At 39.5% G+C, this 22,276-nt stretch overlaps 1 protein-coding gene across 1 annotated transcript in view; it reads left to right on the top strand.

The window, feature by feature from the left end:
- The first annotated feature begins 13,964 nt into the window (after positions 1-13,964).
- The window catches only part of PKN2 (protein kinase N2), a 56,876-nt gene continuing 48,564 nt past the window's right edge, over positions 13,965-22,276 (top strand). The window contains 2 exon segments of the mRNA XM_042786387.1: positions 13,965-14,170; positions 14,172-14,348. Of these exon segments, the coding sequence (XP_042642321.1) occupies positions 14,111-14,170; positions 14,172-14,348 (237 nt within the window). The 5' untranslated portion in view covers positions 13,965-14,110.

The raw sequence follows: 22,276 nt of genomic DNA, 5'->3' as shown, positions 1-22,276 counted from the left end.
ACACGAAGAGTTTGCTGGACCGGGAATATGCATTTCAATGTGGAGTTCTGCTTTGGTAGCAGTAAATCCAGAAAGGAGCACCAAAACAGTCCATGATCTATTCTGCAGTCACAGGAGAGATGTAATTGAAATAATTTCAGATTAGCTACAAAATTGGGACTGAAATTATCCCTGAAGACCACATGGCATCAGAGGTTAAATAACAAAACAAAAAAACCCTGAGTAGAACAACTGAGTAGAATGCTTTTTGTGTATCAGTGTGGAAATATACATAAGAGAAGAAGTCATGTACTGATTTTCTTTGTTCACAGTACACACCAGTGAAAAGAACATAGTTTATTTCTGATTACAGGTGGATCTGAAAATCAATCATTTTCAGTTAGCTTAGAGGAGACCAACTATGGAAACACCACAGGAGTTGGAATATCATACTCAGTAAGAAACATATGAAAGTAGGTTTGGGAAGGGGTTAAACCTGACTGAACTAAAAAACCCACATATGTATGGTAAGAATACACTGAAAACAAGAGAATCCAAAAAATTTTTTGCATTTGTTTCTTTTGGGGAGATAACATCTATTTGATGAAAAAAAGTTGAATGATCAGCAATATTAGATTTTATTACAATCCCAAACGAAAACCTTTAGAGGTTAGCCATGCTGTGAGATCTAGAATCCCTTTCTGATGAAGCACAGTTATTTGCCCAATTAAGTCACACAATCCAGCATTAAGCTTATGAAATAGGCAACGTGATGGGGTAAACAATTTAAAATCCAAAATGCCACAGGACAGATTGACAGCATCAAAACTTAATGGTGTTGTTCTCATTAAGAAGGTACATGAGACTAAAACCTTTAGAAATTTGGGACAAAATCAAGCTCTTCAAGTGCAGAATAATGCTAAAAAAACCCAACCACTCTGCAAGTCATGAACTGTCCTATGGCAGCTGTTCATAGAAAAGGCTCAAATGTCTTTGGATCAGCACATAGGTACTGTCAGTAACTTGCAAAATGATAAAAAGCCCACCACTTCTGCATACACCCACAACATTTTTAAAAAGACATTTTCTGCTAGAAACCAAGGAAGCATTATATGATTGAAGATGAAGAATAAAGAGAAAGTAGTCAATACCAAATATTTCTTTAAACCACAATGTGAGAAACAGCGAGGTTCTGATGAGTACGTTTTGAAAAAAATATTAGAGTATACATTAAATATCCTCTCCCTCAAGGAACACTTTCAGAGACTTTTCCTGAGACTACTGCTGTTTGGCTTATGTTTGAAACAAATATGTTTCATCAGAAAAGTAAGGCATTCAGGATGGGATGAGGAATACAACTGTTTAGATATTTTTTCAAGATCAAAATCGGTACAAAAGCACAGCAAAGCAATTCTAGAGAAGAGCAGAATCGCACCAGTACAAATCATCATTAGGCATACTCTGAGAATGTATCTGTATCAGGAAACAAGGAGTACAAAGATTCCATACATATGCATTTTTAATTAATTCAAAGGAAGTTTCTACTGTTTTAAGATAAAGCAATCTCAAAACCCTGGAGTGTTCAGTACCATTGTATGCTCTTAAAAAGTTGGAACTCTGAATAATTAAAAAACATCCTCAGAGCTGAGGACCTCAACAACAGAAAAAAGCTAAATTGTCCTTGGCCACCTCCATGAATATACCTTACCATGCAACAAATGTGACCAAATCCATATAATCATCATTTTTTTCTAGCAATAAATGTGTGCCAGACTGAGAAAATTGGCACTGGGTAGCTGAACCATAAGCCATTTACTACTACTGTCTAGCAATTTCCAAGCAATTCCTTCCAGAAAATACAGATCTAGGTTTGCAGCACACAAAGACAAAAACTTGCCAACTTAATATTGAGATGGGTACTTTTTAAAACGTGATGTAGATAAAATGGACTTATCTATGGCTAGATAATATTATGAGAAACCCTTCTTTCATAATAAGCACAGACCAATTGCCAAAGCAATCAGGGCAAGAACCTAACCCCTCTCAAAATTACAATAGGCATTAATTCATTTCCAGCTTGTTGTAAGAGGAAATAAGTCCCTCTAAATTAGTTTCACTTCCCAAGGAAAACTTTGTTCAGAAATACTAAAAACATGCAATTATGTATGTAAAATAATTTTTCAATAGACAGAATACATACTTGAATTAGCAATACTTACCAAATTTGTGTAAGGTTTGTGTAAAGGGATCACACAATTTCAAGTGACAAACTGGATGAAGGACACTATTCCAGACTGAACTGTCTTTGGGATGTGTATTGCAAGGTATTTCAAACAAAGTATTCAAGCAGCACTTTTCTCACTTTTGAAAATCCTTTAGTAGTCACCCTCCTGCTTTGAACCTTCCAAGTCACCAGCTTAAAAAAAGTCACTGATACCTCTCAGCCTCCCCAGTCCAACAGAAGGAGGTACAAAGGCCAAGGTTTTGTGTCCAGTTTTCTGTCAGTACTACTGTAGATGCAAGTACCAGGGAAGGAAGTCAACCACAGCAACACTGATGAAGATTATCTGCAGGAACTGCACTAGGAGAATAGCCCAAAAATCCATCAAGCATTAGAAAAAGACAGATGTGGGGCACACCTAACCAGCTTTATTGCCTGAGAAGGCCTCAGCTATGTAAGAACCACAGAAGATGAAAAGCACCATTCCAGTTCACAGCAATGTTAATTATTTGTTCATGCATTATTATCAGGATGTGTTACCTTGTATTTCAAACACTGCAAGTTCAGCCTAAAGAATAACAGCTGAGGTTAAAATGCATGCTGCAAGGAAACTTTAGTTAGCATGTAGGGAAGTTATGCAATTGTGATATTTCATGGGATCATTTGCCTGGGAAAGGAAGATAGGAACAGTGATCTGCAATTTTAAGTGACCAACCTAATTGGGGAGAGGAAGTATGAAAAAGTGCACTACAAGGCTTATGTTCCATCATTCAAGTGAATAATAACAACAATAGTCTTGGAATAAAATGCAACTCTTCTAGTGTTATAGAGAAGTTCCTTAATATAAATGGAGTATTCAGACATGGACTGAAAAGAAGTGAGATCTAGCAATCCAGCAATAATTAAAGATATATAAATTATTTATGTAGCAGATTAACCAAAACTGAAAAATGAATGACAAAAGTAAAGGATAGAGAGTTGGCAAGTCCAATGCATCTGTTACATTCTCAAGAGCAGTCTTTTTTTTTTTTTTTTTTTTTTTTTTTTAATACTTAAAATTTGGGTTTGAAGTATTTTAGTTCTTTTCCTTTTTCTTGCTTTTCATTTTTAAATATTTTTGTTTCTCTGCAGGACTGGAGCTGCTGCCTGCACAGTTTTGGCCTCCATTCAGAAAGAGAGAACAATAGCACCCAAGCACCCTGAAACTCACTCAACTGTTCTGTGATCTTGCTTTCTTAAGCACCTGAGTTCCCTTTAAAGCTGGCTGCACAAGGGATCACAGCAGTGGGCAGAGAGAAATATGCGAGCCTCCTCAAGAACTCCCTTGTTTTTTGTCAGAATGTGTCTTTTCAAGGTGTGCAAAGGAAGCAGGCATCAGAGATGTCTGGATTAAAACTTTGCTTGAATTTTTTCCTTTAGAATTTTCACCGTGTTTTCATGTGACTGAAAACACAGGGGGTTTTACCTTGATTGGCATAAGAATTCCAATTGCTTACAAAGTATATTGACATTAACAAATCATTCAATTAGTTCATTATTATTATGAGACGTATAATATCAATGCCAGTTAAGGTTTGAATTAAACCATCTGCAACAGAAATTTATCTCATGTTAGAACACGAGATGCATCTCATCATGTTGTACTCGGTACACGATTCACTGTGTACTTTAACTCTTTGCCAAAGAATCAGAGACTTCACCTTTATTGTATTAATTAGTTATGCAATCCTGCTTCTCCATTTTCCCTCCCAGCCCCAAGGAGAACTTGAACCAAAGGTATTAAGACACTAAGACCAAGTTCCCAAAAGCAGTTCAGACACTTGGACACATAAGGCTTGCTTCCAGTGAATTAAACAGTAAAAATGCCCTGAACTAACTGAAGGGAAATCAAGGTTTGTACATTGTCACATGTGGAGCTCCCTTGGCAGAGGACTTTCCATGGAAAAGAGGAAGAACTCAGTCTTAAATTCTTGAAAGGAACAATCATTACTGAAGATTAATAAACACTAAAGAAAAAAATATCAGTTTTAGCAGATTGCCACTAGATGGAGCAATTTAATATTAAAATCTCCATTTATAAAGAAAGTCCTCGTGAAGTTTCAGATCTTTCACTAATACACCTTTACCATTAACAGATTTTTTTTTTTTCCTTTTTATGCTAAGGACACCTAGAAATACTGTGTCCCTGCAGATTTTGCAACTAAGAAGAAAGTTACATATTATCCTAAACACAAATGTTTCTGTATTTTACCTGCATTACAGCAAAGACTGAAAACAGTGTGAAGTAAACTGCAATTCTAATGCACTTCAGTTAAAAAATTAATTTCATTTGTCCACCAATCTACATCACATAATCTTTGGAAACATTAAGCATTAAGAAATATTAAATAGTTTATCAGACTATTATGCTCTCTATTAACCACATACACCAGAATAACTTTTTGCCAGCAGAGATCATTCCAAACTAGAAGTCCTAAATCCACCCTGAACTTTAGCCTAACTACTATATATTTAAAATTCTACATTTTAATATCAAAACTGAGAACTAAGAAGATTTTGCACTGGCACATGAGAAAAAGAGACTCAACCTTATTAGCCTGAGTCCCAGTTTACACCAGTTGTACCTAAGATCCCTGTGGAACTACAGTGCCTTCTGTCAGTGCAAGACCAAAAGTTTCACCTATGTTTACCTAAATTTCAAATGTTAATTTCAAGCAACAATTTACAGTTGTTGCTATCCAAAATACTTGCTGGTAACATCCATCTGTACCTTGTAAAGGTGAAGTGTGTGTTTAAAAAACAAATAAAACCACAGTGTTGTTGCTGAATTCAGATCTGAGGCACCAAAGGAAGTAAATCCTCAATGATTACATGGGTCTTACAATCCTTAAATACTGGATTTGCTGGGAAAAAAGGAAGCAACAAACAGGGCTAAGGATAGCCTGTGAATGGCAACCCCCAACTAACCTCAGCTTCACCTTTTTATTTTAAAGTTACTTCTGTTTTATTATACCTATGAAATATTCATATTTTTGAAGTATGATTTCATAATCTGAATGCTATGAAAACAAGTTATAATATTCTGTCTTCTGTATCTAAAGCCTGCATGCTTCATAATACAGTATATAATTTTATTACCCTGCCTATTATTGCACTTTTCTAATGTTAAATCAACTTCTACCTGCGCAGCAGGTATATATAACAACTGGATTTACTGTTGTGTTTAGGTCCATGTTGAAAATACATGGTTTTAATGTCTAGATGTGATGTTTTCTTCAAATATGTTACTATTATCTATCATGATTAATAACCCCCCCAAAGCATTAAGCTGTTTATGCAACTCTTAAGGTAGTTATGCACTTCTGTCCTACAGAATTCAGCCATGGTTCATGAGATACTGAGGACATATCACTGATATGTCCCCGTCACCTCTATCATTATTATGACCACATTCAGCTCAGGTCCAATTAAGCTAAACTCTCCTACCTCAATCAAATAGTCTTTAAGGACGCTGCAGCTCAAAATTGGCCTACTAGACAGATCTCAGGATGGAGAGAAAGAATATAGGACAGAAGAAGGGTAAACCTTATTATTTTATTTTTAGATTATTACACTTCATTTTCCTGCTTTGCTCCATCACTGCACTACTTCCAGTAAGGGGGATGAAGGTGGAGTGTGTGGTGTGTGTAGGGAACAGACAAAAGAAAAGCAAAGAACAAGTCAAGAGGGAAAGAATGAGAGCATGCTGAATAAGGCATTCCACTAGTTAGAGGTACTTCTAACACTTGTGTAAAAGCTGCCTTCATTAAAGCTAACATGTCAACATTGCAGCAAGTGAAGAGGTAAGTGAATGTAAAGAAAATCCAGGTTATCACGTTTCAAATATCAACCCAGTGCACTTCAGCTCTCTCCTCCATTAACTCCACCTCAGTGTTCACCTCTGGCTGACTGTTACTTGACAGCATAGATACAGAAATCAGATCAAGGCTCCAAAACACTTTTCCATACGTTCTTCAGTAGCTTCCAGCCTCTTACAAAGAGGAAACAAGTTCACTAACTGCAAACTACCCGCTAGGCAGAAAATCAACTTGAAAGTGGTTTATATTTCTACTAGAATAATTCATTATGTGATTATAATAAATGGCTCAAATCCGAAGCCATACTGACAGTATGGGATTTCAGTGAATGTATTCCAAGATACTTTGAAGCTACTTAACCCCAATTGATTCAGCTTAGTCCTTTAGACACCCAGTGTTTGCTCTACAACATAAAAACAGGATAACAAGAAAATGCATTGCACTTAAAAAAAAATCACTGGCATCTATGTATCTAATCAAATTAAGAGAAGCACAAGAACTTAATTGTTGTTGCTCTTTCAGATACTTAATCATCTTACTTTTCAGTCAGTAGAGGCACTCCACAATCAACTTGGCAACTAGTCTCCAGTATAGAAATCTCATCTAAGCCTTTCTACATTGTATGTCTTTTCAGTCAATGTGAGAATGCCAGCAGGTTTATTCACACAAAAGAAAATGCCTTTGGACATCCTGTAGATGCCTGAAAGTTTCAGTTAGAGCTAGTTAAAAAGGTATCCCGAACAGAATGCATGTGATTAATTTCCCTGCTTGCCCCTCTTATGACCATCCCACTGCAAAAGGAGGGTGGGGCGAGTAGAAAGAAAAAAGATGAGGAAAAAAAAAAAAAGGGAGGAGGAATATAAGGGAAAAATAGAGACAAATATTATTCTCACTCTCTCGCTTAGGGTTAAACAACAGTTTACTAAGTGGAATACACTGTAACAAGCCATCTCTGAACCACAAGGTTCAAAAGCAGTAGAACATGAATCAAGGCAATGTGAAGCTGCACTTCACATGAGAGCAAGTGTGTTTGCCACAGCATGAGAATAAAAGAATTGGGGCTGGGAGGAAGACAGGGAGTGAAGAGAGAAGTGGAAGCAGTAACATATTTGGTATCAGTACTAACATGTGCCTTTCTCTTGATATTGTTTGATGCAATTGTCATTTTCTCTGAAAGTTGTTAAGCTCTCTTCTCTCGTGGGGATGTCAGCCCCGGGAGAGCAAGGAGAATGCAATTAAAGCTAGCTATAAACCTGCCTGGTAACTCTCTTGTTTTAAGTGTTCATTAGATGAAGATAGATCTGCTCTTTTAATTCAGAGACATTGCATATTAAGGACGAGTTAATAACTACTTAGGACTTCAATCCCTGACAGAGTTACATATGTAGGCTACTGTCTCTGAGAGGAGATAAAGACATGGAGAGAAAAAACAACCATCAAGTTAATCATGACCAAAAAATCATTACCATCTAAGACTGAGTGTCTGATGAAGTCTGTTTCAGAATCATTTGGCATAGTTGTTTATAACGTCCACAAACATATTAGAGCTAAAGAAAACTTTCTTCTGTGGACACCACACCAACAGACATGGCACTGCAGCTGTACATGTTCTCAGGCAAAGGACTCAGTTCCTGTTTCTGTCAGTCTTTGCTGTAGATTTCAAAACAGCAAATTAAAATTGGTTGAGGATGACCAAAAGTTCATGAGTCACACACATCAACTTCCACAACACAGGATGAGACCAGCCTGTCAGAACCATGATGCAGAGGAGAACAGACACAACCTTCTGCCTTTTGCACACCCTGCCGGGAGCTGCTAGCAAATCTGCAGTCCAGTATTGGTGGCAACAGACCTTCCAAAGGCAGGTCAAGTCCTACCTTAGAAGTGTGCAACAGAGACATCCCTGCAGCAGACTTTCAAGCACAGATCCCCTACTGAGCAAGGATTTGTCTAGAGATGCCCATGTCTGACTCATCCTTTGCAATAGATTTCCCTTTCCTCCAAATGTAGACTGGGGCTTCAGCTATGTTGTGACTCTCAAACTCTTTGTTTTATATTTGCAAAGCCTTTTTTAGAAATTTGATTTTTCTGGAATCATGAAAAGTTGCATACCCTAAAGCTGCATGTGAAAATCCTTCAATTATCTCCAGAGCCCCAATTTTCTAACATCTACTTACAGCAACCTTGGGACACAGCCATGTACATTTCTTCAGACAGTCGGTACTCTTCATAACAAGGTAACATATTTTGAATCACTTTTGAATGTATCTTGCCTCATTTTTATAATGAATTAAGGTACTTTACATGAGCCACCTTTTGAATTAATGTGCTTGTAATTGGCAAAAATAAAGCAATGAGATCGGAAACTATCTGAAGATATAGCTACCTTGCTTATACTGATCTTTTATCTACATTCTTAGAAAACAAGGCCTTGATGTTACCAATGCTGCACCAGGCCCTATTCACTTCAGTAGATTTAATGAATGCGCAAGAGTCCATCTGTGAAGAGCTCTTTGCAGGAACAACACTGAGTATGTTAAGCTAGATCCTGTAATCAAGTTTAATTAGTATCACTGGGACTTAGCATAGGTGTAAAGATCTATCATGTTGATCCACTTGTAGGATCATAGCCTTAATGTAAAGACATAAAGCATTTTGTCATTACTTCAAATAATCCAGGTTGATCTCCTTTAAAGATATGAGGTCTGATCTCACAGCTGGTTCTGCACAGGTAAGGACACTTCCTCTCCACAGAGTTCCACCAACATTAACTAGCATAAGGCAGATTCTCCATTGTAACTGAAGGAGGGAAAAGAAAAGCAGGAGGCAGTAACAGGAATGAACCTCCTTGCCCTGAAGCACTCTTTTCTCACTGACTGCAAGTGTTCCCAGGGTCCAGAATTAATAAAACAGATAGTAAGATAAAGTTTGTTGTACCCCACTCCTCATAGAATCTGTCTATCTGGCTGGGTGATAATACACCTACACCTAGCCCTGGGCAGTAGTATGTAAACACAGAAGACAAATTTTACCTAGAAAGTGTGCAGCAATTGTTAGCAGGGTTATGATTACGTCACAGTAATCCACTCAAAAGTTGCAAGATTAACTGTGTAATTAAAAGAGTTGTTAAGGGGTAGTTTAAAAATATGCAAAATTTGCAAGCACCACAAGAGCTAAATAAATTTATATAGTCATTTTAGATTTCTGTTTATGACGTCATCATCTTGTCCTCTTCACTGTCCACAATACATCAGTAAGAGCCTCAGAGAGCTCTCACGCTTTCTCTCAGGAGCCCTCTCTTACATGGAATTCTCTTTAAGAAATCTAAGTGAAAAGCAGGTAATTAACTTCTATGAATTACTATGGAAGAAGTGAATTTTCAAGAATGAAAACTTTCTCAAGCCAAACACATTAAAAATTGTCCACACCTTTGATTTTTTTTTTCTCCTGTCCATCATTTTCTTTTATAAACACCAGCAAGTTGCTGGTCTAAGAAAGATTATTATCCTAATTTCTTTTTTATCCCAAAGTTTAACCTGATCTAGACATTTCTTTCTAAATCTATTGCAAAACTTAGTATTAGAAGCTCTTTAAAGCAAAGCTTTCTCCCATTCCCACAATGTTTTAAGAAGCAAAACAGGAAGATTAAACGTACTATTCTTCATTAATATACTACTATTTTCAACATCTCTTCACTGAAGTAAACAAACAAAGAAGGCAAAGACATATACATTCTCCCATCTCATTTTTCCTGAGCCTCATAGTTCCAGAATTTCATAAGGTTTTCAGAGGACTCAACCTAGAAGGACAACTATGGGAATGCAAAGGTAACACTGCTAGGTCTGAAAGTCAGGGAGAATAAATGGTTACAACGTTAAAAATCTCTTGTGTTTTGGGGGGGTTTTAAACTAATGTTGGAACTATGTTTCTTTTACATTGTTTTCTTCATTCCTAAGCGAAAAAGAAAATGCTATCCTAAAGTAGACTGGAACTGTGAATTTTAGCATTCCCACTAAATAAGAGAATGTTTTCCTTTAACAGGTATCAATATTACTTGCAGAATTAAATAATCTTTACCCTACCCCATCAAAAAGGTCACTAACTCCTAAAGCTTGCTCTGTGCCTAAAAAGGTGGTGGCCTGGCCTAGTATTACTCTGCCCCCACTACTCACCTACTAATACAGTACATGTAGAATGGTATCTAATTTCCTCCTTTCCAAGAGTTTCATTTAGCCCATACCCAAACAAGTCTCTAGACTGTTGTCCCTCTAGAATACATTACTAACTCAAATAAGCAAGATTAAACAGAAGCTTAAATAAAATCTTACTTTTCCCTGGTAGAGTCATGCTTGTAGTAAGTATAATAATGTAACAATTAACACCTATCTGATGCCCTAAATTCTCATTTCTATATGCATCACCAAGTGAAGGCAAGCTCCTCCTTTGATGATATATAGGACTAATTAGACCTATTCTAAAAAATACCCTAGATTTTGCTTACAGTATCATGGATATTTTTCTAAAGAGTTCCGTACTATGTTCAAGGGTTCACAAGGTATGCTTTGCACCACCTGGAAGTCTCAGCTATTTACTTTCCCAGGTCTTTTGGGGCAAAGACTTTAATAACACAGCCTGAAGAAAATAAATAATTAAAGGCATTAGCCAATGGTACTGACATCTCCTTCTTTCAGTTTGCTTTTCTAGCATGTTATTTGAGTGTAGGGAACGAGCCAACAGAATAATGGCTGAAGAAATAGCATTCAGATATTTTAAGACACAGGCTGAACTCAGGATTCCATATAATGCTAAATTCTTGGACTTACGTACTTAACTGCCTTCTATTTTGAGACTCACTCGGAATGTTCTCTCTTGCTCAATAATTCACTGTCACAGTACTTAAACGTAGAGCTGCAGTTGTCCAGCACTGCCTTGTGTTTTCCAGACTCTGGAGGAAGAATGATCAAGTATCAGAGATTTAGCTAAACTAATGTTGCTTTTCCAAACCAGTTCCTCTTTTGATTCCTGTACCACTACACTTCTATCAAAGAATCCACAACTTTGTCCTTCGAAGTTGTGTAAATAACATTGGGAACATGAAAAAGATTACAGGCCCTGTCTTGACAGGGTTAACAATATGTTTTAGGCTACACCAAACAGGCCAACTTGGTTAAGCATGGACTAAAGTCAGCTGTCTGTTTTAGACAGAATCTCAAAGCTTTCTGAACTTTGTTGACACCCACTCACATATCTATGAGTTTTCTTTGGAGCACAATCTGTGTTTCCCTCTGATCACATCTTGTAAATCATGTAAAATATACATGCTAGCACATTGACTCCTCCTCCTTTGCAGTGGGACCAGGCTAGTAGGTGAGCTGCAGTAATGGACCAAATACACACTGACAACTATATTAAGTCACTAAGTCACAGTTATCCAGTCATTTCTGATTACTTCTACATATCCTTAAACATTTGTTCTCAAAACCAGTTCAAATGAATTTTAAATACAGTTTGGCATCATTCTATCATTGTATAAATGTCTTTCTTTGCTCCCCCCCTCCGAACCTTCTTCTGCAATGTGCCCAAAGCTGCACCATGCTCCACAAGTAAAGCCAACTCATGCCTTTTGACATGTGACTGCTAAACTAAGACTGCTTCACACAACTGACAGCAAAGTTATGCTAGCACAAATTTTACTGGATAATGTGAAATTTTAGGTATGGGAAAAATTGAGCCAGGAAGTCTGGTGAAGAATAACTAGGATTCCCACACACAGCCCTTTTCACAATTGAATCATATGAATGATTTCTGAAATTCTCCTTTATAACTGTGAGTTATGTACCTTGGGGCTCTTGATCACATAAAGATGTTTACTTTATTCTCAGACTCGGAAAAATGACCTACATGACCTCCCAAGTTATCATTCTTCAGGTAGTTTAAAATTGCACAGTAGGAAAAAAAAAAAATATCACTCAAGGACCCAAACTGTATTTCAGGAATTCAGGAATTTACACTCATCACAGAAGGTGTATGCTTCAAAAATTTTATCCAAGTGCTAAGCCAGTTCCCAGTACAATTCACCATAATTTACAATTTAGTCTCAAATGTTTTATATTCTTTTGTGATATCTAAGATATGTTTTCCTCACTGGTTGCTGTCATATTTCAATGCCACAGTGGACAGTAATTAAAATCTTGCACTAAAGCTCTGTTAACCCCAGATTTTTTAATATTCTTAGTAAAATAGTGACTGTTAGACAACTGGCAGGTCAAGTTCTCCTCCTCTCTACTTTCCCCTTTTCCTCCAAGCCTGTAATTGTCTGGCCACACAGAACAGAAATCAAGCCATTGGCTTCAAGTGGACTAAGTCTATATCTATATTTCTCTGTGTGCAAGATTATGAATTATCTCAACACAGTTACTTAGGCCTAAGTCAGTCAAAAAGTCTAGTTTCTGTAAAGATGTGGATTGTTACTGTAGAACTATCTTAACATTTCTTCTTTTGTGAAATTAACTGTGTGCATCTGTTCATCAACTACTTTTATACCCCATGATAGATGGTACTTTAGGCTTGTCTGGTTTGATTGTGGAAGTGTAAGAACACTTAAATGTTTGAAATTTGCTAGGAATTGTAGTGGTAATTTAATGTTTACTTTTCCCATTCCCTTTTTCCTCAAAAAAAAAAAAAAAAAACCAACCCAACCCTCCAAAATTTAACTTTCAGTTCTAGAGAAAACATACTATTACTGGCCTGTAGCCATACAGAGATGCACTAACATAAACAGAACAGATGCTGATGCTTGAATGAAGATGAATTTATCAGAAATTCCTCAGCTTATATGAGTTTGACATGAACTACACAGATAAAAAAAACAGTCTCAATTGTTTCCACACAGTGTTATGCATGAGTTCCAATTAGCCTAATGTAGCACCCAATATTAAGGTGGGATGAGAACGCATGTGTATAGACCAGTCAACAGAAAGTATGTGTTTATGGACAGGTGAAAAAAAACAAAACAAAACAAAACAAAAAAACCGACACAGGCAGGAAACAGAATAAATGCTAGTGTCACATGCTGCCAAGAGAGAAGAGAAACCATTTCCTCCCAGACACTCTAACTGCCTTTGAAGCTCTCAGAAGCTTATTCCTCTGCAGACTAACTGAACAGTACCAATTTCCGTTGTCGTCCCCCCCCCCCCGGAATTCACCAAGCACCCCAAATACGTATGTTTAGCCCTTTAAACTAATAAGAATGGCATTAACGGCCCCCACTCACCACAGCCTCCTGGGCCACTGCTCCAGGTCCCCAGGGCAGCAGGTGGCTGCCCTCTGTCCGGGCACTTGAGACAAGCATGACCTCTCCTTCCTGAGCTAGCTGCTTTCGCTGGAAAAAACGGCCAGAAGGTTCTACCTGCCTCCTAGGCCTGGCACAGCCGAGCCCCAGCAACCCCCAACACCAGGGATGTGCCACACGCCCCCTCCACACACACCCCCCACCACCACCACAGGGGGAAACGACAGGGCTCCCGGCGCTGGAGATTTACAGAAGGGGGAAGCGCCGGCAGGGGGGCGCTACGACGCGGGAGGAAGAAAGCGAGGAGGCTGAGGGGGCGCTGAGGAGGCTGAGGGTGCGCTGAGGGGGAGTGGGGGGCGCTGAGGGGGGCTGAGGCGCTAGCGCGCCCCCTCAGCGCCTCGCGCCGCTGTGCCCGCGGAGGGGGGCGGGGGCGCGCGGCCTGAGCGCCCGCTCTTCAACGCAACACACACACACACACACACACACACGCACACACGCTCTCACTCACACACACTCACTCTCTGTCACGTGCTCCGGGCGCCGCAAAGCAGCGACGCTTTTGCGGCAGGGTGACAGCCAAATGGTGCGACATCGGCGGCAGCCGCAGGAGCAGCAGCAGCAACCGCGGCGGGCGAGCGCTGCCAGGGCCGAGCGCCGCGCCTGGGCGGGGGAGCGCACGGCGGGGCCCGCACCGCGCCCCGGCGGGCACAGCACCGGCCCCGGCGGGCACCGCGCCGCGCCACAGCGCCCGGCGCGACCCCCATGAGAGGCGGGGGGGCGGCGGCGGCGGCGGCCCCTCCCGCGTCCCCCTGCCTGCCCGATCACGGAGCGCTCCCCCCGCCCCCGATGCGCCCTTAGTCCCGGCCCCGGACCCGCCTCCCTCGCTCCCCTCCCCGCCGGCGGCGGCGGCAGCAGCAGCAGCGGCCAGGTGCGGACTTCAAACCCCAGCGCAATGGCGTCCAACGCAGCCGAGAGGGAGATCCTCTTCACCGAGCTCCAGGTAAGCGGCGGCGGCGGCTCCTCCGGGCGCCGCCCTGGCCCCACTCCGCTCGCCCGCGGGGAGGATGGAGCCGCCGCCGGCCCCGCCGCGCCCCGCCGCCCCCTGCCCGCCGCTCGGCGCGGGACGCCCACCCCACCCCACCCTGCGGCCGGGCCGGGGCGGCGGCGGAAGCCCGTGCTCACCCCCAGGCCTCTTCCCGCCGCTCTCCCCCGGGAGCGGAGGCGCCGCCGCCCGGTCACAGCCCCACCCCGCTGCCGGCCGCGACCCGCTTTTGTCTGCTCTCGGCTCCCTCCTTCCCCCCGCCGAGCGGCCGCGTCCCTCCGGCGAGGCCTGCCCCGGGCCGCGCCCCCCGCCCCGGCCCCGCCGGCCCGCAGCCTGCCCGCTCCCCCCGCGCCGGGCACGGCGCTGCTCAGGGCCCTGGCCGGAGGGGCTCCCGGTACCGCCCCCCCCCGCCTGTGTCAGGGTCAAGCGCAGAGCTTTTCCCCTGTTCGTGGCACCGCGCAGGAGCCGGAGTGGCTTCCTTCGTGTAGGCCTTGAACGCGGAGCCTCCGAAGAGGAGAAAATGGTGCGACCAGTGTTATTTGTCACACGGCAAGGGGTTCTTATCGCTACAAAAAAAAAAAACCAAAACAAAAAACAAACAGCCCTGCAACACTGTAAAAGGGCCTGAAGAGGCAAGGGTTGGTTGTTTCCATCCCTGTAGTTTGGCCAGTTTCCGTTGTCTCTGCAACTGTTACTTTTCTGCTTGTCAGCTGCAGGGTTAGGTGCAATTCGGGAGCTTCAGTTTTGTGCTCTTATCTTTAAATGTCAGCTCAACCTGCTAGCTCTTCCGCTTCCTTGTCCAGAAGAAAGCTTGCTCTTTTTTTAATTTTTTTTTGTTGGTTTGTTTTTTAATGTACACTGCTAAATCTATGCAAGTTGTTATGGTTAACCAGGAAAAGAATGTGTCCCTGAATTTATTAGTTGGACAATTAGCTAAAGTAAGAACTCCATAAATGGAAAGCATTGAATTTAATGCTCGAATAGAAAGGCATGCTTTAAAAATGATACTTTTTTTTTTTTACTAAACGTTGTTAAATTCTGATGTAGTTTTAAATGTTAGCAGTGTGCTCACTTGAGTAACAAAGGAAAAGAAGGCAGAACAGAGATGTAGCAGTCTACTTGATATTGTAGCACATGAGATGGCTGAAGGCTAAGAATCCATCTAAAATGCTGAACTTTAATCAGTGGCTCATAAGTGTCTAGAAAGAATCACTATGTTAATACAAACTTGATACGATGATATATAAGCTGGCAAACCTGTTTGAAGTGGCGAGCTGTGTGAATAAGTAACCATGGTAGTGTTACAGGTAAGCTAAATGGAAGCAAAATTTCTGTAGAAGTACTGAGAGTGGGGTTCAATTTAATTTAAACAGAAATGAGTGGGGTTTTTTGTTTGGGGGGATGTTTTTTGTTATTGGGGTGGGGAGGGATTATTTTATTTTTTTTCTTGGAAGATGAGACTGACAGTTATACTCCATTAATAACAAAAAAAAAAAAAGCACAAAAAACCCCCAACAAAACAAAACAAAAAAAAATGAAAAAGAAACAACAGGATGGGTTGAATCCTTTAGTTGCCCTATCTTTTCCATTATAAGTGGTAACTTCTGGATCGATAAATACACTTCTTTGGGCAAGACAGAAAGGCTACGAAGTGAATGTGGAAATCCCAGTAGGGTTTTAGCTTTGTAAACTGGTAACTTTTGGGTATTTTTAAGAGGAACTTCCATATCAGGAAGAACCACTGTAAAGGTGTTTTGTTTGCCGTGGCATATATTAGCAGTGGAATGCAAAGGCATCACTATCATTTTTCTTGGGAATTCTTTAAAACATATTATTCTTTATATACCTGTGCATAGCAACTAGTTTAGTGTCATGTTCCCAAAGTAAAGGGAACTACAGTGAAGTGTGAGATACGCCATTTCACTCATGTTTCTTCAGGAGGAAACTTCCTCAATCTAAAGAGCTCTAACTTAAAAAGTGCTTGTATGTAAAATGGGCTTTTACTTGCATATTGCAATCTTGTGCAGAAAGATGAGGAAGTTGTAGAATGCACAGCTACAGTAAAGGTTGAAAGCATCATATAGTTGGGTGGATCTAGATCATGAACGATGTGTGGTTTAGATGTTTTGCTGGTCTTGTCATGGCATCTAGAGTGAGTAGCAGTCAGTGATCAATATAACACATTGATACTGTATGTTCTGCATGCACTTGGTTATGATAGCCCTGTGTACCCCAGCGTGCTGTAAGTAGTTAACTGTTAGGTTTGGATGAAGTTAATAAAAGTGGATCAGTAGTCATGAATCAGTTGAACTCTCTTGATACAAAGATTGGCAAACTTGCACAACTACTGACTAACAGGATGTGAAGTGGGTTCTGAGAAAATATGAAAAACATAAGGGCAAAATAACTAACTGCTTAGAAGAAAGTTGTAAAACATAGATGTGGTGTATGTACTTGTTTCAAAGTGTACCGGGTTTAATTAAACAGGCCTTGAATAAGCCTTAGATCACACTTCTCTCAGTGACAGTTTTATATTTTAAAAAAAGTGACTCCACACCTGATAGAGCAGTTTCTTAAAATCCTCTGCTAGCAAATATCCACTAGATGTTTCTGCCCTGCTTTTTCTGAAAAAATTTCTCCATTCAGTCATATCTTACTTTAAACATTTCACAGGGAGTTAATAGGATGTGGAAAACATATCTTGCTTCTAAGCAAGTTTTCATGTAAGTTTGTTCAAGGTGAAAAATGCAACACATTACACAGTAGCTAGCAAATGCATAGTATGAAATAAACTTGGCAGTAAACATATCCTCTTTTTAGTTTGTTCTGGTTAGTAGCTTCACCAGCAAAATTACCTCATTACCAAAATTTGAAAAACTACATAAAGCCAGCTTACCTTTTTACCTCCTTTTATCTCCAGTACAGGTTGTTTTGCAGGAGGGGGAAGGAGCTTGGGTAAGAACCAGTATTGCCGATGATGCCTTCCCTTCCAAAATTTTGCTGTCCTTCTCTGGGCTTGCATCCTTTTAGAACTTTGACCACTAGCTAAACTAGCCTCTCCAGTGCTTGCTTTCAGCTTAATTGCACAGCCTTTAACTCTTTGCTTCCTGATGGAAGTGGCAACTCTGCCTCATAAAATTAAACTTTAACTTATGATGCTGTAGGCTGATGCTAAATAAGGTGTCCATGGAATAAAATGTTTATAGTTTTATATGAAAAAGTACATATTTTTTTCAGTCACTATTATTTTTTTTTTTGAGGCAGTGTGTATTTCCAAAGATGTGTGCTTTCTTGGCAATGATAATAGATGTCAGTGTAGTAAGTTGGTATGTCTGGGGTAACAGAAATTATTACTTTTATTTACATGAACCTATTGTGTATGCAAAGTGATTGCACTTTTGTTCTTCTAGGTGTTCTCTATCACTTCTTTTCTAGACAGCAATGTGAATGTTTTAAACTGTAGACTTTTCTTGTTAATGTTACAAGATTTATTTTAAGAAAACTGGGTTCACTCACAAATGTGCTTCCGAAACAATACCTGTTTAACACCAGAAAAAACCCAGTATATTGCATGGGTTCGTTTGCTAAAATGAAACTATTTGGTCAAGACAGAGAACTTAAGTTATGCCCTAAAGTAAATAAGCATGTAATTGCTTCAAATTGAAGTGTTAAAGGCTCTACTTGGAATGAGTTTTTCAAACTAGGCCATAATACATATTTCTAAAATTACAAAACATTGGCAAAAATGTCTGTATTTCTGTATTGGCCAGAATAAAGGAATTTTTTTAATGGATATTTTGTTTTAATGGAAGCCCTAATCATCTAATTTCCTAAGATGCTGTACTCGGGGATTTTGAAGCACAAATTTCTTGACAGAATCGTATTTAACAGCCATTGGTAACTTTAGGGGGTTTTTTTGCTTGGTTGGTTGTTTTTTTTTAAGTAGCTATGAACAGTACCATAACTGAAAAATATGTAAATTATGCTTACACAAAGACAGATATGGTATAGTTTCTAATTTGTTTTATTTTTCCATTTCATATCTGGATAATGTAATTGAAAAATGCTCAGTATTTTGTTAGTCTGCATGATATAAATTGAACAGTTGAGTCTTGGAGTACACAACTATGTTTTGTATATGAATGTATATCAAATTAGGCACTTGTATCACTCCACATTGGTTAAACTACTAGATGGGACTCTGAAGACCTGCATTTCATTCGTGGCTGCTCTGCTCTCAGCTAGGTGACATTAGGCAGGTGACTTTGCTTACTCATGTCTCAGTTTCCTCATCTTTAGAATAGAGGTAATGATGCTTGCTTTTTTAGAGATAAAAAGTACTGAGTATTTATTATTAGCAGTGGTCAAGTGCCTAAGGACACCTTAAAAAGGTACAAGTGACCTAATTAATCTGTTTTGAACAGACATTGTAATTAGGCTGAACACTCAGCAGTAAGACTGCCTTCAAATACTGTTCAGTTAGGACAGATTAGCCTCAAATAATTTTGAATTACTCTTGTTTCTTCAGAACAAGAAAAAGTCACATTCAAATGAAAATATCCTGAACTAGTCTACTGCAGTTCAGACATGAAAACGTATGTGCAGCTGCTTGGGACTTCTTAGGTCCCTACAAACACTTCTAGAAGTGGTGGATTTAGGGAAGCACTTCATTTTTTTTTTTTTCCATTTGTGGGTATATATTACTCTTTAAACAGTACTCTGCTCAAAACTTGTATTAGTAAAATATACATCCTGTTCGCAGTGGAACATAATCAGTCCTTAAAATACCATTAGCTAGGTGCATGGGTGGGGGTTTTGATTTTGTTTTGTTTCTTCCACATTCTGAATCCTGTCAATCTGCCTGTTAAATAGGAACTTGTAGGTTATGTAGACTTGTATACATTTGACTGAATTTTCTTTATCAGAGCAGATGTCTTTCTAAGACCCAGATCTGTTATTCTAACTCAAGATAGATTAATAGTGATGTCTAGTAGAAAAGTATATTTAGTTACAGTATGTGTAATAGCTCTGCTGGAACAGTTTTTTAGATTGTGAATGGTCATTTGTTACAATGTAACCCAAAATTTGTGGTAGAATAACTAGATAAACATGTCCTTTACATTGGGAAATTATGGTTTAAAGGCTTAATGAAGGGATTAAGAATCTCTTCGTCAATGTCTCAGTGCTTTGCTGATTTAGAGACTAAGATATTACATGGCCTCTACTTAGATTCAGAGTAACAAAGCCTTATGGTGTGTTATATGGAGCACAAGGGTCTCAGTCTGCTTTTTGCTTTTGTTTTTTCTAGAAATCACTTGTACAAATGGTACAAATTGATTGATGGTAGGCTTTTAGTTAGTTTGTTTGTTTGTTATGCTTTGTCTACATGGATCCATCAAGTGAATGGGTTCAGGAACAGACTGAGCTGAATCACCTCATGAGATGCTGTTCTGTAGCATGGGCAAGGCATTTGTATGGTACTTTGAAGCTTTAATTATTAATACTTGGCCTGCAATTCCTGGCACAAGCAAAATAGCTTCTTTGCTAGTGTTGAGGGCAGGGAGGGTGTTTTGTTTTTAAAGAAATTAGATTTATGTTGTAGGATCTGATCCATGACTTCTGTTACTTTTAGAAGTACTTTGGAAGTACTACATTGAAACAGAAACTAGTAGTGCCATTAGTTAACGAAATGCTTTGGGCCTGTCCTCACAGTAACATTATATCTGATTAGTTTGTTTCTTTGAACTGCAGCAATATAATTATGTCACACTGACACAAGTCCACACCATTTTTGTTACTGCCATTTTACAGTTACTGATTACTTACTGTTTGACAGCTCAACAGTGAATTGAACTACTTGCAGTCTGGGCATGCATCCTATGGAGCAAAGTTCTGCTCAGTGGGTTTTCTCATGGAGCTTTGTGGGGTGTTTTCCCCAACCTTCAGGAATTCTGTGACCGCGTGTCAAATTAATACAGTTTTGTGGCATCCATCAACTTTGCCAGTGCAACTTCTGGCAGCTGGTGAGGAGGATATGGCTGAGTTCTGTGGTGAGCAGACACTAATATGAACAGGATAGTACTGTGCAGTTTCAGGCTTATGTTTAGCTAAATGGACCAGCTCTGCTGGGAATTCTGCTGCTGTTGTAGTGTGGTAATAGAAGAGGCTGAAATCAAGATATTGAGGCTAGTGCATTTAACTTCACAAATAGGGTGAGTTAAGAGAGTTCATGCAATCGGTTACTACGGCTCAGTTGCGGGACCACCAACTGTGAATAGTGGTGATCTGATTGTTTTTTTAAGAGTAGGCCACACCTTCTATTTTTCTTGATAGTAGGTGTAGATGCAGTTTCCTATATAGTGTATCAACATTATGCCCACTTTGGCTGGAGTTCCTGTTTGCTGTGACAGTACTGTACAGAGCACTTCTGGAGTGGATGCACCATGATGACAAAACTATGCTCTCATCAGTGTAGCTTGCCACTTCTGCTGGGCAACCAGGGGAAAAACAGGAATGTTAGTGTAAGTGTATTTTACTAGGACAACTGCATCAGTACTAAAGGCCTCTGTTATTTTATTATAGGTACCAAATAAGAAATGGTTGACTAGGAAGGGCTGGGCTGTGAAAGGTTAATATGCACAGATTTTTTCCTGTTCTTTTTTTTGTGTCATAAAGAAGGGTTGATATGTGGCAGGACCCAGGATGGGCCCATTATGCAAATCAGGAAAACTGGCCTATGCTGGTAAAAACGTTAATGTGAACATGACTAAATTAGTTAGCTTTTTCTGCCTCCAATTCATGTGGATTTCTTTAAACCTTATTTTCTTCACTGGAGATGTATTGGTTTTTAAATGGCAGGGAATTTCTGACTTGTTCTCTAAATAAGTACAGATCAGAGACCTGTAGTGTTACAGTTGTTACTGGTGATCCAGTGCTGAAGCAAACCGCTTTTTCTGTTGAGGTTTTTCAAATGCTTGCTGTCCTGCAACATGGTATCAGGGCTCATACATTTTAACTTTCCATTAAACACAAGAACATGTTAACCTGAAAATGAAAGTAGCATAACCAGTGCTATTTCTATTGAGAAAGATCGACGGGGACAGTTTTCCATTAACTTTCCACAATTATTATTAGTGGGTCACAAAATACAGTAGGTGGCAGATCCGTATCCAGGAGAAGGCATAATCAAGTCTGCAGTACCAAGGTGCTAATGGATTGTATCAAAGTCCTGAGATAAATCACAGGAATAATGTGAGGCTCTGTCTGTTAGTGTGATAGAAACACTTGCAAGCAGATCATGTCAGAAAGGAGAACTTCTCATGTGGATTATTACTACAACTTTAGTAGTTTTCTAAATTAGTGCTGGACCCTAAACCTAGAGAATATTGCTCAACTCTTGGAATGTAAGGGCTGATAGACCTTTTCTGTTACCTCATAAAAGTTAATCCTCAAAGCACTTAGAAATCACCATCATGTACAATTTCTTTATGAAATTTAAAATTAAAATACTTGTACATGAACTTCATAAGTACATATGTAACATATGTAACATATGTACTCCTTCTGTGTACTTGCTTTTGTTAGACTACTGAAATAAATAGGTTATTAAAAGGAGTAAGAGCTAACAGTAAGTGTAATTGTTATTTATCTGATTTAGAAATAGTACTTGCAAATAGTTGTGTAGAGCTGTTCTGAAATTTTTCTTCTATCTGTGTGTATATATATAAAATTTTTTTCAAATATAAACTTCATGTAATTTTTGAGGAGAATTTGAGAGTTGATGATTAAAAGAAGCAGGAAAAAGTTTGGTTTTTTTTTTTTGTTTTGTTTTGGTTTGTTTGTTTGTTTTTTTTTTTAGGCCCTAACAGAGACTAGCTAGTTGAACA

Source organism: Tyto alba, unplaced genomic scaffold, assembly GCF_018691265.1.
Source record: "Tyto alba isolate M040663 unplaced genomic scaffold, T.alba_DEE_v4.0 Super-Scaffold_1000006, whole genome shotgun sequence".
NCBI classification, from domain to species: Eukaryota; Metazoa; Chordata; class Aves; order Strigiformes; family Tytonidae; genus Tyto; species Tyto alba.
Note: the sequence above shows the minus strand (reverse complement) of the source record. Positions and strands in the feature narration are given on the sequence as shown.